Source organism: Eubalaena glacialis, chromosome 10, assembly GCF_028564815.1.
Source record: "Eubalaena glacialis isolate mEubGla1 chromosome 10, mEubGla1.1.hap2.+ XY, whole genome shotgun sequence".
NCBI lineage: Eukaryota > Metazoa > Chordata > Mammalia > Artiodactyla > Balaenidae > Eubalaena > Eubalaena glacialis.
In genome coordinates this window covers 41,094,172-41,110,126 of record NC_083725.1, presented here as the reverse complement: position 1 = coordinate 41,110,126, position 15,955 = coordinate 41,094,172, and the positions used below count along the sequence as shown (strand labels likewise).

The window sequence follows — 15,955 nt, the reverse complement described above, 5'->3', positions numbered from 1 at the left end:
AGAACTCTAACTTACCATGCTACCTAGATTTTTCTGAACACAAGTCCACTTTTCCAGGGTACCAGAAGAGTCAGCCTTCTTATTTTCCTCGTCTAAGCAGTGGAACAGATAAATATAAAAAAGTTAAACAATATGGGTATGCCACTACATTATTTATTACCTCCACTGACTTGCTCAGAGTCAGCAGATGAAGCAAGAGGGTGGGCAGTTCTCAGAAGCCTTCTCTGAGCCTGCAGGTTTATGTTAATCTTTTAATGTATAATTTATCTTTTTTTGTCTGTGACTTCATTTCTGGTCTACCATATAACCCCTTCTCAAACTTGAAAAGAATTTCCTTCAAGATAGAGCTAAGTAATCCATCTCTGACCTGCTTCTAATATTAAAAAATTATTTGTAAGTGATTTTTCTCATTATTATGCCATTATCATTAAAGTGAGCATTCAGTAGCCAGGGTGGCAGCGAATAGTATATATGGACAGTGCACTTTGACCTAGTAACCTTTAACTCTCTATGGTCAGATTTTAACTATGCTCTGGGTTCCCCTCATTTGAATAGTTAAAAGAATGCATACCATTCCATGTGACTCTTCTCTCTTTATTTTTCTCTAACTCCACATGCTCTGGCTGACTTGTATAGTTTCTTCCGAATTTAACTTGACTCTTTTTATTTACACTATTTACTTTGATGCCTTTCCCTCCTCCTGTATAATGTTTTTCACCATGCTCAATATGTTCTGCTGTATAAGACTTAATTTTCCCTAGTTTTCCCTCCTGGAGTATAAATAAATTATCATTGGGAAAGGAGAACAGTTTTCTTTGACTCGTGTAAAGTAGTAGTGATAATTCGTATTTTATTTATTTGTGACTGTATAACTTCAGTAGGGAGAATGAGTGGTCTGAGTGGGTGGAGGCAGGAAGTATGTTGCTTTGGTAATTTTTCCATATTGCTCTCAAATTTTAATATGTCTTGGCTTTATTTGCTGGCCAATGTGTAACAAATAATATGGTAGTGCCCATAATTATCTGAATGGGTAACCCAGAGTGAAGACATAGATTTTCTAAGAGCTCTAGATTCTGTTAACACTTGATCAATTTTGATTCCATGAGTTAATTTTTTTTAAAAAAAGGAGTAATGGCAGTCTCCTCCCAATATGTTGGAAAAGATAAGTTAATGGTAGTACTTTTCTCTATTTTTCCCAATATACACAATTTTTAAACTTTTGTTGCACCTTACTGCTTATCTATTAGTGAGGAGTAGTATATAACAGGAAAAATTAAAGGTAGTGACAAATGCTAATTGAATAAGACATTTAAATTTTTAGATGTTGAGACTCACATGTATAATGTAGTTCTATTTTTGTCTTAAAATTATTCTAGTAGATTTCGTTTTAATGTTTTATGTTGGTATGGTACATGAACTCATTCTTATAATGTTAATGTAGTAGAAGTGGGAAGGTATGAAAGGAGTTTTTTTTTTTTTTCCATGTTTTTAGAAAGCTAAATTGTAAGCTGTCTTATGGCGAAATTTAAAAAGATTTGTTAAATGGTTAGAATATTTTTTGTGTGTTTGTCATATTTTTATTTAATAGGAATGGGATACATTTACAGGTGTGGTTGTTGGAGACATGTTGCGGAAAGCTGTAAGTTAAAATAACAAAATTATTATTTCACTCTTAGCGAAAATAATTCTGACTTTGATTTCATGAAATATAATTTGCTTGAGAGAAGTTTTAAATTACTGTTGAAATTATATTTTAATTAGAGGACTATATCCTTGCCTCTATTGCCCTAATAGAAAATAGACCTATATGTGTTTTTTTTGTCCTTGAGGACATGTATTCTTTTGAGAATATTAGTTAAATATAAGAAATTAATATGGTTTCTTTTTTTCAGTGTATATATATTTGGTTCCAAGAACACTTTTGTAATTCGAAGAAGATCAAATCTCGTAACATAACTAGGAAAATTTTCTTATATAAGTAAAGTTAAAAATTACTTCATTTAACTTTTGACAACTTTATTCAAATTTAGCTTTTTCTCTAGTAATTTTCTATTTAAACATGGAATGGATAATATTATTCTTCAAAGCAACCTATCCAAACTGTAATGCGAAGCCTAGATTATGTCTGAAATGCAAAATATAATTTAAAATAATATAATTCTATGGAAGTTTCTTATTACATTTGCGTTTTTCTGAAGTTTCACAAAAGATTAAGCCCTATGAAAATGAATGTAACATTTGTCTAAATGTTTACCAGTACCTTACCTTATGTAGAATTTTACCATATTGACTTGTAAAATAGATAAAAATTAAAAAATATATTGAATGAGTTTTTTTCAAAATAGTGTTCATAAAATTAGCTGGTCAATTTTTAATTTTTTTAAGTCTGAGTTTTACCAGATATACTAAGGAAAATAATTGCTCTTATTAAAAAGGACTCTCAACAAAGAATACGTGATCAACTTCCGTCTTGGATAGATCAGGAAAGAAGCTGGGCAGTGGCAACATTAAAGGTATTCCTCTTCTACTACGAGTGATTTATTTTTTTAGTATTTGAGTTATTTCTGTTTATATTTTTATGTGCTACTTACTCATACTCAGTGTTGATATTTTTGTGAAAATGATGTAAAATCCCTGGGTAAAAGAATATCCAAGAATTATTCTGGTTAGTCCTTTAAACAATTTTAATAGAATGCAAAAAATCAATAATTATGAAAAATAGTGAGAATTTGAAGAGATTTCTGGATTATTGGGCAGGACCTCTGAACTATTTCATGAACTCCTAATGACAAACTTAATAATAATCAACATGATACAGTTAAAATTGTTTGAACAATTGATCTACTGAGAGGTTACACTTGGGAAAAAATCTTAGCTGTGTTAACCTAAAAATTATAACGATGCTTTTTTTCACATACTAATTTCTTGTTAAGTAAAGAAATGCAAAACATTTAGGAAAGGGGGGCTTTCCTATTCAGAGAAAGTTTATAATATACATTAGTGTTTTATTATCATTTTAGTTTATAAAACATTTTCAAATGAATTATCTTATTCAATTATCACACAAACCTTAAGAGGGAGGTATTATTAACTTTCTTTTTACAGATGAGAAATAAGAATCAGTGCAGCGAGTTGCAAAATGCATGAACCTATTTTCTTTTCAATTTCATACATATTTTTGAGGACCTGTTATGTGCCGAGCATCATGTTAAATACTTCAGATGCATTATCTTATTTTATTATCACAATGACCTGTTGAAGAGGTCATAATTATGCTTGTTTTTGAGACGAGCAAACTGAGGTGTAGACAGGTTAAATAATTTATCCAACATCAAATAGCTGGGAAGTTTTGGAACTATGATTTTAATTCAGGCATTCTGACACCAGATTCCTACATGCCTTTGATATGTAGGTTTTCCAAATATAGTGTTTTTTTCCTCTTTCTCTCCTTCCTTCTTTCCCCTCCCCACAGTTTTTTCCCCTGGTATGACTTGGGTGGTGAGGATGGGGGCATGGGGAAGGAAAAGCCTAACTTCCAACAGTTCTGTCTGTGTTCTTTACTCAGGCTAAAGTGTTGTTTTTGTGGGGAATGAAAGACAAATATATTTCTCTCAAAATCTGTTACATATGTTTCCATTCTTCCTTTCCTTTCCCTGCTTTTCTTCACAACTATTCTAATGGTACAGTAGCACATGGTTAAAACGGTAGGAGTAGCCAGCAGTTATTGATGACTTACTATGTTCAAGGTATTATGCAGAATTTGAAAATGGATCATCTCATTAGATATTTTCAACATCTAAGGGGGCTAATTATTAGTGAGGGGGCTACTGTTGTTGTCCTCATTTAACAGATAAAGAAACTAAGGCCCAGAGTGATAGAGTCACTTACTTATGGTCACTGAGAAAGTATAGAGTCAAGATTTGAAACTGGGCATATTTTTACACTCTAACGTGGAACTCCATTCTGGCAATGGTTTAAATTTGCACATGGTTTTAATGAAAGTATTCTTTTCTCCACAAGGTGGAGATAGGTACAAATGTTTTTATGTAGAGAAAAGATTTGTTAACTTGCAACTATTGATTTAGTACTACTTTGGAAATATTTGCTTTTATTTAATTCTGGATTAGATAAGTCTGCCATACTGTTTCTGACCTAGAAGTGATTAAATAAGCCAACACGAATTAGAAAGAAAATGGTAAACATCAGTAATTGGTTTCCATTTACTTTTTTTAGTGTGTGTGTGTATTTAGTATGGATGTGTGTGTGTGTATTTATATTTGCTTGTAGCTCAGTATATATGGTTATTTTTATTTTTTAGATTGCTCTCCCCAGTCTTTATCAGACCCTCTGTTTTGAAGATGTAGCTTTGTGGCATACTTATTATCATAATTCAATGTGTGAGCAAGAGTTTCCATCTATTCTTGCAAAGAAAGTTTCCTTATTTCAACAGGTAAATTATCTAAACGCATAAATGTATTTAATGTTTCTCTTGTCACTCAGAAGCCATTTAAATAAAAGCTTTGCCTTTAGGGTGTCACATAACCTTAATGGGCATATGTGGGAAAGGGCTTTCTGCTTTTGCCACCTTGTCCAGACAGTGAAATCTCTGGCAACGTTTCTGGGTAGGGTGTCTCCCACTGTAGCTTTTCTTACTTCCTCTGCCTCTGACCCAAGGGGAATTTCTCAATAGAGAACACGTCTTACCGAAAGAAATTAAGGTATAGATTGTACAGGTTCTTCACTCTTTTCCCAGGGTTCTCTCTAAGGAAAAGACCTTATGGTGAGGAACAGGGAACTTTTTTTTTCCATTTTGTTTCGAAATAGAATGATGAAACCTACTGGTGGGTTCCACTCAGTCTTTTGGCTAGACCGAAGTCTTAGGTTGGAGAGGACAGAGGAGTTGATGCTCCAGGAAATGACCCTTCCATTTATGTCTCTTAACTAGGCTGCTGGCTGTGCTTCTGCCCCTTGCTGAATTCTATTTCACCAAGTGTGTTTAAAAACAATGGAAAAAAAAAAAAAACTGAGAAAAACTTCATTTGAAAACTTAAACATCTAGGAACAGATAGATATGATTCAGCATAAAATTGGTAGTTTGAAAATTTTAGTTAAGAGCTTTATGCCTCTGCACTGCTGTCACCAAGAATGCTTTACCTACATACCCTTATTTTCACCTGCCATTGGGCCCTTTATTAGTTCCTGAAGACATAGCTAACGCTATGACCCTTACATGCTGATGTTTACTTTTGATGATAGATCTGATGAATTTTAGTAATATTTTGGCTATTAAAGATGTGTCTTTTTACATACCTATTGTGACAGTTTTAGGCATAGTAGATATTGTGGTAAACATTTGTTTAATTTAACATTAACTATTGTTTAGTTACAGCTGTTGTAGGAACTTTATTATTTAAAAATACTCTGCACTTTATTTTAAGGTTCTTGTGGTACAGGCTCTCAGACCAGACAGATTGCAAAGTGCCATGACTCTATTTGCATGTAAAACTCTGGGTAAGTACACTTCTTTTCTAGAACTAGACCAGTGACCTAAATTATTTGTTTTTAATTTACGTTTTATTCTATGCTGACCTTAGTTTAGAAAGATTATACATTTTTTTCCCCTTTATCCTACTTACCTTACAATCTCTACCTGGTTTTTTTTGTTTGTTTGTTTGTTTGTTTGTTTTTATTTTGGCCACTCCACGGGGCATGTGGGATCTTAGTTCCCCTACCAGGGATCAAACCCGCACCCCCTGCACTGGAAGCACGGAGTCTTAACCACTGGACCGCCAGGGAAGTCCCTTGAAGTAACCTTTTACTAGCATTTTTTGAGAAAATAGAAGCAATACGACAGAAAATTTTTATTTCCCACAAACAGTTCTACCAGCTACCTACACTGGTACTCATAACTCATTCTGCTTTCCCTTCTGTTACTCTGAATGAATGTCCTTGCTCCAATGAAAGGCCAGCCATTTGCTCTTTCCTTTTTCATTCCTGCCATTATCCCTTTTTCCTGCATCATCAATTTCACCTTCTTTACTGGATCCTTTCTGTTAGTATACAAACATATTTTAGTATCACCTGTCTTAAAAATGCTGCCCATGACCCTCTATCCCCTTTCTGTCATCCCATTTCTTTATTTTCTTCTACAACAAAACATCCTGAAAGTGTGTCCATAGTCAAAGACCACAGTAATCCATTTCCTCAACTCTTATTCTGCCTTCAACTCATTCTATTTGTACTTCCTCCCTAAAGTTCCACAAGATTGCTCTTGTTAAGGTTAATGAGGTCTTCTTCCATATATCTATTTCCAATAGTGACTTCTGTGCTTTTGTCTTACTTGATCTCTCAACAAAGTTGTCCATTTGTTCCTTCTTTAAACACTTTCCACTTTCTTCTCTTGATTATTATGTTTCCTCTTTCATTTCTCAATCCTTTTAGGATTTTCCTTTTCGCTTTCCTTTATTGGTTGCTTCTCTGTATGTTAGAGTATTCTTCCTTCCTTCTAAATGTTGGAGTATTCTTCCTTCCACTGCAGTCTTGCCCTGGGTTCCCTTCTTTCATTACTATACATTCTTTCATGACCTCATTCAGTTCCTGACTTTAAATATCATTTGTAAATTACTGACTCTTATATCTCTTATTTCTAACCCCAACCTCTCTGTGGAATTCTAGGATCATATATACAGATGCTCATTTGATGTTTTCTTATGAATGTCAGATGACCAATACAGAACTTTTGATTTGTCTGTACTAGGATCCACTCAGTTGCTCAAAACAAAAAACCCAGAAGTAATCCTTTCTCTCTTTTCGTTACTTCATATACCCAATCTGCCAGCTAGTCCTTTTGGCTCCAACTTGAAAACTTACTCTGAATTCATTTACTTGGTGTCATTACTACCAACCTAATGCAAACCACCATCATCTCTCACCTCATTTACTGCCATAGCTTTGGCTCTATCTTCATAATGTGGAGAATCTAATTACTTCTTACACTTCCACTACCATCTACCACTTTGTTCAAGCCGCTATCATATCAGGCTTTCTTTCTTTCCCACTTCCAGTTTATTCTCAGCATAGCAGCTAGAGTGTCTCTTGAAATATAAGTTGGATCATATCACTTCTCCGTTCTAACTCTCTGATGGCACCTCATCTTTCTCAGAGTCCCTCCAGTGTCTTACAGGGTCTTACCTCTTCTGGTCCTCTTCTTCCCCTCAGATCTCATCTCCTACCACTGTCACCCTTGCTCAATCTTTTCCAACCACAGTAGCCTTTTTCCTGTTTTTCTAGTGCCACAAGTTTGTTTCTGCAGTCTCAGGGCCTTTGCACTTGCTGTTCCTTTTTCCAGCAGATTTCTACCCCCAGTTATCACCCTTGCTTCTCTGCTCAACTGTCATCTTTTAAGTTAATACTTTCTCTGAGCACTCTCTATATAATAACATACTCTTTCCTCAGCTCTCCATATCCTCCTTTGCCTTGTTTATTTTAACTATTATCACCGTCTGACATATTGTTATTTACCTGTTTATTAATTTCCTTTTCCTCAACTAGAATATTAGCCACATGAGGGCACAAGCTTTGTTTTGTTCATGGTTGTGCCCCAGTGCCTTATACAGCTTCTGGTGCATGGGCACTGTAAGTGTGTGTTAAATCAGAGACCGCTTTCCTCATTGGTCTCCCTACCTCAGTTTGCTCTTCCCCTTCAGTCCATTCTCTCCAGAAGGCTGTGTGAGCTTTTAAAAGCTTAAACCAAATCACCTCTCTTTTTTGCTTAAAATCTCCAAAATCTTTTCAAAAAACACTTAGAATGAATTCCAGATTTATATATGATTGATGCTTGAACAGCATGGTTTTGAACTGTGCAGGTCCACTTTTATGCAGATTTTTTTCTAATAGTAAATACTACAGTACTACATGATCCGCAGGTGGTTGAATCTGAATATGTGGGACTGCGGGTATGGAGGAACCGTGGATACAGAGGGTCAACTCTAAGCTATGTTCAGATTTTTGCCTGTGGACGGTCAGTGTCCATAACCCCCCCTGCATTGTCTACGGGTCAACTGTATAAGCTTACAAAGCCCCACACAGTCTGGCCCCAACCTTCTTCTCTAACCTCATCTTGCTTCCTTCTTGCCTGCCACTGTGCCTTCATGGGGAAAACAACCTTAGGGCTTTTGCACTGTTTGTTCTCTGTTTTTGTTTGTTTTTTCTTTTTTATTAATTGTTGGCTCCTCTGTATCATTCAGATGTTAACATTGCATTTTCAGAGAGGCCTTTCCGGGCCATCTAATCAGTACCAACACATTTACCTGCTTTAATTCTTTACCCATTTCTTAACACTAACTGATATATTTCTTGCTCATTTATATTTTTTTTTGTCTGTTCCTATAACTCAAATGCAAGTTTAAGTAAAATGAGGCAATTTCAGAGAGGTTCTTAGGAGGCTATTCTTTTCTCACCCATGTAGTCTTTAAAAATATGCTCTTTGTGCCACATTGCACATGACCTTTCTTATTGAATTTGTAGTTTGACCCTCTACCTACTCTCTGGAATACTTCTGTATTGTATTATTTCATCTCTAGGTTAAATGACATTTAAGGTTTAATGGCAGTAAGTGAAAACCTCATGATATGCACATATTCAAATGCTTTGAAAGTTTAATATACTTCTAAAATTATACTCTACCTATTTCTAAGCAAAAGCTATATATACTGGTATATGGCTGGATGACTTTGTATTTGGTCAAGTGGTTTTATTAATACAGTTTTTGTATAAAATTGGAAGTATTACTGTATGAATAAGTTTTAAAAGTTCATATTGCTGGAAAATGACAAGCACTTATCTCTTTAATCAAATTTTAGAGATTTGATTTCAAATGTAATTTCTCAAACATTATTCATATGGAAAGACTTTTATTAAGTTTTAGCAATCCTTTTTATAATCTATAAACTTTAAAATAGTAACTTATAAAGATGCATTTATGAAAGTAGTTTTGGTTTGAAGATTTAAGTTAGCAGAACACGCCTCAAAACTTTCAGGCGTGCTGCTTTAATATAATCCTACAAACCAAGCCTTGTGTCCTAACACAATCTACTGCATTACTTTTTCAAAATAGCACTTACCAGATGCAGATATTCTGACTTCTGTAATTCTGATTTAATAACTATTCTGAGCACAATATTATGCTGTGTGTATTGAGGTATTCATGTTCACAGAAGATGGTGCGATAGCTACAAGAACCAGTAACTTCTCAAAGGTTCTTCATCAAAAAGTCTTTTTGAGCCTTGAAACTTTCCTAGTTTTACATTCCTCTACTTCTCTTATCCATGCTAACATCCCATCCCATGATCTTTGCTTCCATAGCTCAATCTGTCCTGTGAAGTCTGTGTCTAAGAGAAAAGGAAGGACATAAGGAAATGTGTATTCATTTTCTATTGCTGCTGTAACAAATTGCCACAAATTAGCAGCTTAGAACAACACCCATTTATTATCTCATAGTTCTGTAGGTCAGAAGTCTAGTAGGCCCTCCTGGTTTCTCTGATCCAAGTGCCCAAGGCTAAATACAGGTGTTGGTCATTTGGACTCTTATTGGGAGGTTCTGGGAAGAATCCATTTCCAAACTCACTCAGCTGAATTTGCACCATGCAGTTGGAGAATCGAGGTTCTTTTTGTCATTTTGAGTTTTTAGAAGTCTGTCTCAGTTTTTAGAAGCGTTTGCCTTCTTTGATTGGATTTGTGGCCCCCTTCCTCCTTCTTTATAGCCAGCAATGGCAGATTGATTTCTTCTCATGCTTCACATCTCTGACCGCCCCCTCTGCCTCATCTTTACTGTTCTCTCTTCAGGCTGCATCTCTTTGACTTTAAGCTGGAGAAGTTTTTTTTGCTTTCCAAGGCTCAAGTGATTAAATTGGCACACTTGGATAATACGGGATAATCTTATTTTAAGATCCATGACCTTAGTTACATCTACAAAGTCCTTTCACAGAAGTACCTAGGTTAGTGTTTGATTGAACAACCAAGGGGTAGGAATCTTGAAAGTGATATCTTTAGAATTTTATTCTACCACAAAATGTTTGACATTTTTTGTTTGTTTCCAAGCTTGAGTATTATTGCATTTCTAAAGAGTATTTTCCCATTTAATTGGTTGATGTGTATTAGGTTAGATAGTGGTTGTCACTTTTCCTTCTTTTTATTGATATTTGTGTTACATTTTAAGAGTTGTCTTTTCTCTCTGATAAAGGAAAAGTAATTTTCTTATCAGTCTCTTTGTTAGGGAGGATGAGATGAATGAGGAAGAATGAATCAATTATACTTACTAACTATAATAGTTTGATAGTAATTTGCTGCTTTCTTTACTCAGGTACCTAAAAAGTACAGGAGCAATATTCTTTCCTTTTTAAACTGCAAATTATTTCTTTTTTATTATCTCAACATTTTGTCTGAGTAAAATAAAGTACAATAAAGGTTAGAGTTATTTCGTTCACTTATTTTTAGTTCTTTTTTTCTTTTGAGAGAATTTATGTATTTTAACCGTCAAGGTCAAAATATAAGATCCCAGTGATTTACAAGTAGTTTTACGCTTTGATAATTCACAATGCAATGAACATTTTTGGCTCTTTAACTTTATTGAATAGTTTTGAATGATTGACACTGACAGTTCAAATGCTGTCATGAGTCAAAATTATTTGGGCTAATAAAACCAATGATTATATATAGACTAAGTTCACTTAAAGTGCAATGTGGATTTTACTGGAGTTTTGGGGGTGGAATGGCTAACATGCAATTCCCAGTAACATGAGTGTCACCTGTGTTATCTTAAACAGTAAAATGTTTTTCATGAGTTTTTTCTCTGAATCCAAAATGTTCCACTACTTTGAAATATTGTATAAAATGGATTAATGAATATATATTTATCTTCTGTGGGATTTTAACATTAGAAATAATAATTGAATTGATGCTTGGCTCTGTATACAAAATGGTGAGCAAAACAGATATAATTCCTGCCTCATGGAGTTTAAAGTGTCTATTTGTTAAATTAAGAAATATGATAATCATTTTAACTTTTAAAAGATAATTTCTGTATTGGCATGTATTTTCCAAATAAAACATATGTTTCAGTCAGTATACGCATATCTTGTTTTATTGCACTTTGCAGTTACTGTAGTTTTTACAAATTGAAGGTTGTGGCAGTCCAGTGTCAAGCAAGTCTTTTGGCACCATTTTTCAAACAGCATTTGTTCAACTTGTGTCTCTGTGTTGCATTTTGGTAATTCTCACAATATTTCCAACTTCTTCATTATTATTATATTTGTTATGGTGATCTGTGATCAGTGATCTTTGATGTTACTCTTGTAATTGTTTTTGAGGTGCCAAATAATGCCTACATGAAACATTGAACTTAAGTGATAAACATTATGTGTGTCTGACTGCTCTACCACCAAGCTGTTCCCCCATCTCTCCCCCTCTCTTCAGGCCTCCCTATTCCCTGAGACACAACAAATTGAAATTAGGTCAGTTAATAGCACTAAAATGGCCTCAAGGAAAAGGAAGAGTCACGTGTCTTTCTCATTAAGCTTAGTGAGGAAAACATGTCCAAAGCTGAGATAGGCTGAAAGCTAGGCTTCTTGCTCCAAACTGTTAGCCAAGATATAAATGCAAAGGAAAAGTTCTTGAAGGAAATTAAAAGTGCTACTCCAGTGACACATGACTGATAAGAAAGTGAGACATTCTTATTGTTGATATGGAGAAAGTTTTAGAGGTCTGGATAGAAGATCAACCCAGCTACAACATTCCCTTAAGCTAAAACCTAATCCAGAGAGATGCCCTAACTCTCTTCAATTCTACAAAGGCTGAGAGAGGTCAGAATGCTGCAGAAGAAAAGTTTGAAGCTAGCAGAGATTGGTTCATGAGCTTTAAGGAAAGAAGCTGTCTTCATAACATAAATGTGCAAAGTAAAGCAGCAAGTACTGATGTAGAAGCTGCAGTAAGTTATCCAGAAGATCTAGCTAAGATAATAAGTGAAGGTAGCTACACTAAACAATAGATTTTCAATGTAGACGAAACAGCCTTCTATTAGAAGAAGATGCCATCTAGGACTTTCATAGCTAGAGAGGAGAAGTCAATACCTGGCATCAGAGCTTCAAAGGACAGGCTAACTGTCTTGTTAGGGGCTAATGCAGCTGGTAACTTTAAGTTGAAGCCAATGCTCATTTACCATTTTACAAATCCTCAGGCCCTTAAGAATTATGCTAAAAATCTACTCTGCCTGTGCTCTATAAATGGAACAACAAAGCTTGGATGACAGCACGTCTGTTTAGAACATGGTATACTAGATTAAGCTCACTGTTGACCCACTGCTCAGAAAAAAAAAAAGGTTCCTTTTAAAATAATACTGCTCACTGATAATGCACCTGGTCACCCAAGAGCTCTGATGGGAATATACAATGAGATTCGTGTTGTTTTCATGCCTGTTAATACAACATCCATTCTGCAGCCCATGGATCAAGAAACAATTTTGCTATTCAAGTGTTGTTATTTAAGAAATGCATTTTCTTAGGCTGTAGCTCCCATGGATAGTGATTCCTCTGATGGATTTTGGCAAAGTAAGTTGAAAACCTTCTGGAAAGGATTCCCCATTCTAGATGCCATTAAGAACATTCACGATTCATGGGAAGGGGTCAAAATATCAATATGAACAGGAGTTTGGAAGAAGTTGATTCCAACCCTCATGGATGACTTTGAGAGGTTCAGGACTTCAGTGGAGGAAGTAACTGAAGATGTGGTGGAAATAGCAATAGAGCTAGAATCAGACGTGGAGCCTGAAGATGTGGCTGAACTGCTGCAATCCCATGATTAAAAAAATTATGGATAAAGAGTTATTTCTTACAGTTGAGCAAAGAAAGTGATTTCTTGAGATGGATTCTACTCCTGGTGAAGATGCTGTGAAGATTGTTGAAATGACAACAAAGGATTTAGAATATTACGTAAACTTAGTTGATTAAGCAGTGTCAGGATTTGACTCCAATTTTGAAAGAAGTTCTACTGTGGATAAAATGCTGCCAAACACCATTGCACGCTACAGAGAAATCGTTGGTGAAAGGAAGAGTCAATCGATGCAGCACACTTCAGTGTTGTCTTATTTTAAGAAATTGCCACAGGCACCCCAGCCTTCAGCAGCCACCACCCTGATCAGTCAGCCGCCATCAACAGTGAGGCGAGAATATCCACCAGCAAACAGATTACATCTTGCTGAAGGCTCAGATGATGGTTAGCATTTTTTAGCAATAAAGTATTTTTTAGTTAAGGCATGTATATTGTTTGTTTAGACATATTGCTCTTGCATACTTAATAGACTACAGTATAGTGTAAACATAACTTCTATATGCACTGGGAAACCAAAAAATAAACGTGACTCGGTTTATCATGATGTTCGCTTTATTGCGGTGGTCTGGAACTGAACCCGCAATATCTCTGAGATATGCCTGTAGTTGTTAGAAAAGATAAGGAGAAATATATTATACCAGAATTACCTATCCTTCTCAGGAGCATTTGCAACAAACTGACAGTAGCTCATACTGCATATAATAAAAATGTTTGTGGTCATTTTATATGAAAATATCTTTATATACATTTTGACATATTCTTATCACACAGTACATCTAATTAGAGGTCTATGAGAAGATATAGAGGAGTAAAAAGATGAGAAACACCTGTTTTTCCATCATTACAAGATAATCATCATTAACATTTTTATGTACACCTTTCTATTCTTTTTAGGCACATAGATGCATATACAATATGGTATCATGTTGCCTAATCTACTTTTCTTTTCATGGGTATACTATTTTTATTTTATCCATATTTAAATTTCACCATCAAACACTGAGCTCAAGTATATGCTGGCCATATGTTCAGATTTTTGAAATAAAGATAAATGGACAGACGGCTTTAATGGTTTAATATGTTAAACATTGCACAATATTCAACAATTAGAGAAAGTCTAGGGGATGGTATAACCATATACCTTTGTATATTTAGGGCCACAAGTATAAGGACAAGTCCTACAATTGGAGGAAAATCCTGCTCAGGACTGAACAGAGAGGTCCTTGGTTGCCGACGGACTCCTTGACTTCAGACTTGAGACAAACCAAGGAGTCTGTCAATATACAAAAACCACTGAATTCAGGAGAAACAGGAGCAATAGGATAGGTATTAAGGAATTGGTTCTTGCCAATTAGGATTGTGGTGGCCAGTCTGAAGCGAGCAGAGTTGGCTGGAGGCTGGAAATGTTGCAGCTCTAGTCCAGAACAGCAGTCTAGAGACAAAATGGTTAGTGCTTTCTTCCAAAATTCCCAGTTTTCCAAACAAGTTCCTAGGATGCTTTCCTCAAACAGTACTAATCTACTTTTAAGTGCATGATCTTTTACTTCACCATTTTTGTAACTTCAGTTCCTTTATATCACTATCAGAAATTACTCATTCAGACTACTGTTTTTAAAAACTTGTGTTTCCCCCAGTTTTTAACTAATATTAAGAGCTACAAGGAAAATTCTTGTACATACTTCTGCATTCGTATTCTGAATTATTTCTTGAATTAATTATAGTTTAAATTACTGAGTCAAGGGCAATGTGCATTTTTAAGACTTTTGATGCATTTTATCATATCACAGTACATTTAATTGGCCTAGAATGCTTATGAGAATTTATGAATAAATAAATGTATGAAAATAAAAATAATTATTACATTGCCACGAGTATATAAGAATTCTTTTCTATTACAAAGAATGAGTGTTACCAGTTTAAGTTTAATTAAAAACAAAATTCATAAGATATGCCTCTAGAAGCAATTCATCAATTTTACATGGCTGTTGGGGTAAATTTCACCTAGTATTAGGAATATTTCTGTCTTTGAAAATCCTTGCTTAGCATCGTTTATTGCTGCTGTGAAGAATACAGGGGAAGAGTTCAGGTGTGAAATTTGTCTTTTCAGGATGGTCATCTAGAAATGCCTGTTTTAGCCCATCTTGATGGCATTGAATTCATATTTTAAAGTGCTTGTTACAGAAGTCCTTAAGAATGTCTTTTCCTGCTATTTTAGGATTTCTGAGGTACAATATTATCTATTCATTTCTACAGTTGAGGATATAAGGAAACCCTTCTTTCCTCTGTACTCATTCTGTTACATTCTAATCCTCTATTTTTAAACCCTTGTGTCATACTCTTCTTTTTAGCTCAGTTCAGACAAGTGTATTTTTGATTTTTAATTGAAGTGGGTCTTCTTTAGCTTGGCTTTTACTAAATACATTAATAATGGAAACATTAAAATTTTAGCAGAAGAGTTTTAAATATAATAGTGAAGTTATAATTTCTTGTCTGTGTAGGACTTTACAGTTTGTGAAGAGCTTCAGAATAGAAAAAAAACAGATGAATTACCTTGAATACAGTTAGCAGTTAGTGGCTGGGTGGTCTTTGGGAAGACATTCAATTTCCATGAGTATGCTTAGCATAGAGTACGTGATGAATAAATAGAATCTATTTTTATTTTGTGTCCTATTTTGCCTCCAAATGACCTATGGATTGTTTTATCCCTGTTTTACAATTGAGGAAACCAAGGCACAGTGCATTTTAGTGATTTGCATAGGGTCATTTATCTAACAAACATAAACTGAGAGCTATATTTCTGTCTCCAAAATAAGCATTTTTTCATTCTATACCACTTTTTTTTTTCTCTTAATGCAATGACATAAGAAATAACTCTTTATCCTATATCATGACAGTGATATTATTTACCACATCATGTGGAAATCTGATTCCGCATATGCATGGCACAGAGTAGGCTCTCAGTTATCATATAAATGAATGAAAATCTGTATGGTAAGATGGTTGGCTTCAGTCTTCTTTTGTAGGGAGAGAATTGTATATTAAGACCACGGTGCTGATTGTGTCTGTTGAATGT

General features: G+C 34.8%; 1 protein-coding gene across 1 annotated transcript in view; it reads left to right on the top strand.

The window, feature by feature from the left end:
• The window catches only part of DYNC2H1 (dynein cytoplasmic 2 heavy chain 1), a 367,421-nt gene that overhangs the window by 199,208 nt on the left and 152,258 nt on the right, over positions 1 to 15,955 (top strand). The window contains exons 72-75 of the mRNA XM_061204011.1: positions 1,589 to 1,639; positions 2,436 to 2,513; positions 4,319 to 4,450; positions 5,439 to 5,511. Of these exons, the coding sequence (XP_061059994.1) occupies positions 1,589 to 1,639; positions 2,436 to 2,513; positions 4,319 to 4,450; positions 5,439 to 5,511 (334 nt within the window). The remainder of the gene's footprint in view (positions 1 to 1,588; positions 1,640 to 2,435; positions 2,514 to 4,318; positions 4,451 to 5,438; positions 5,512 to 15,955) is intronic.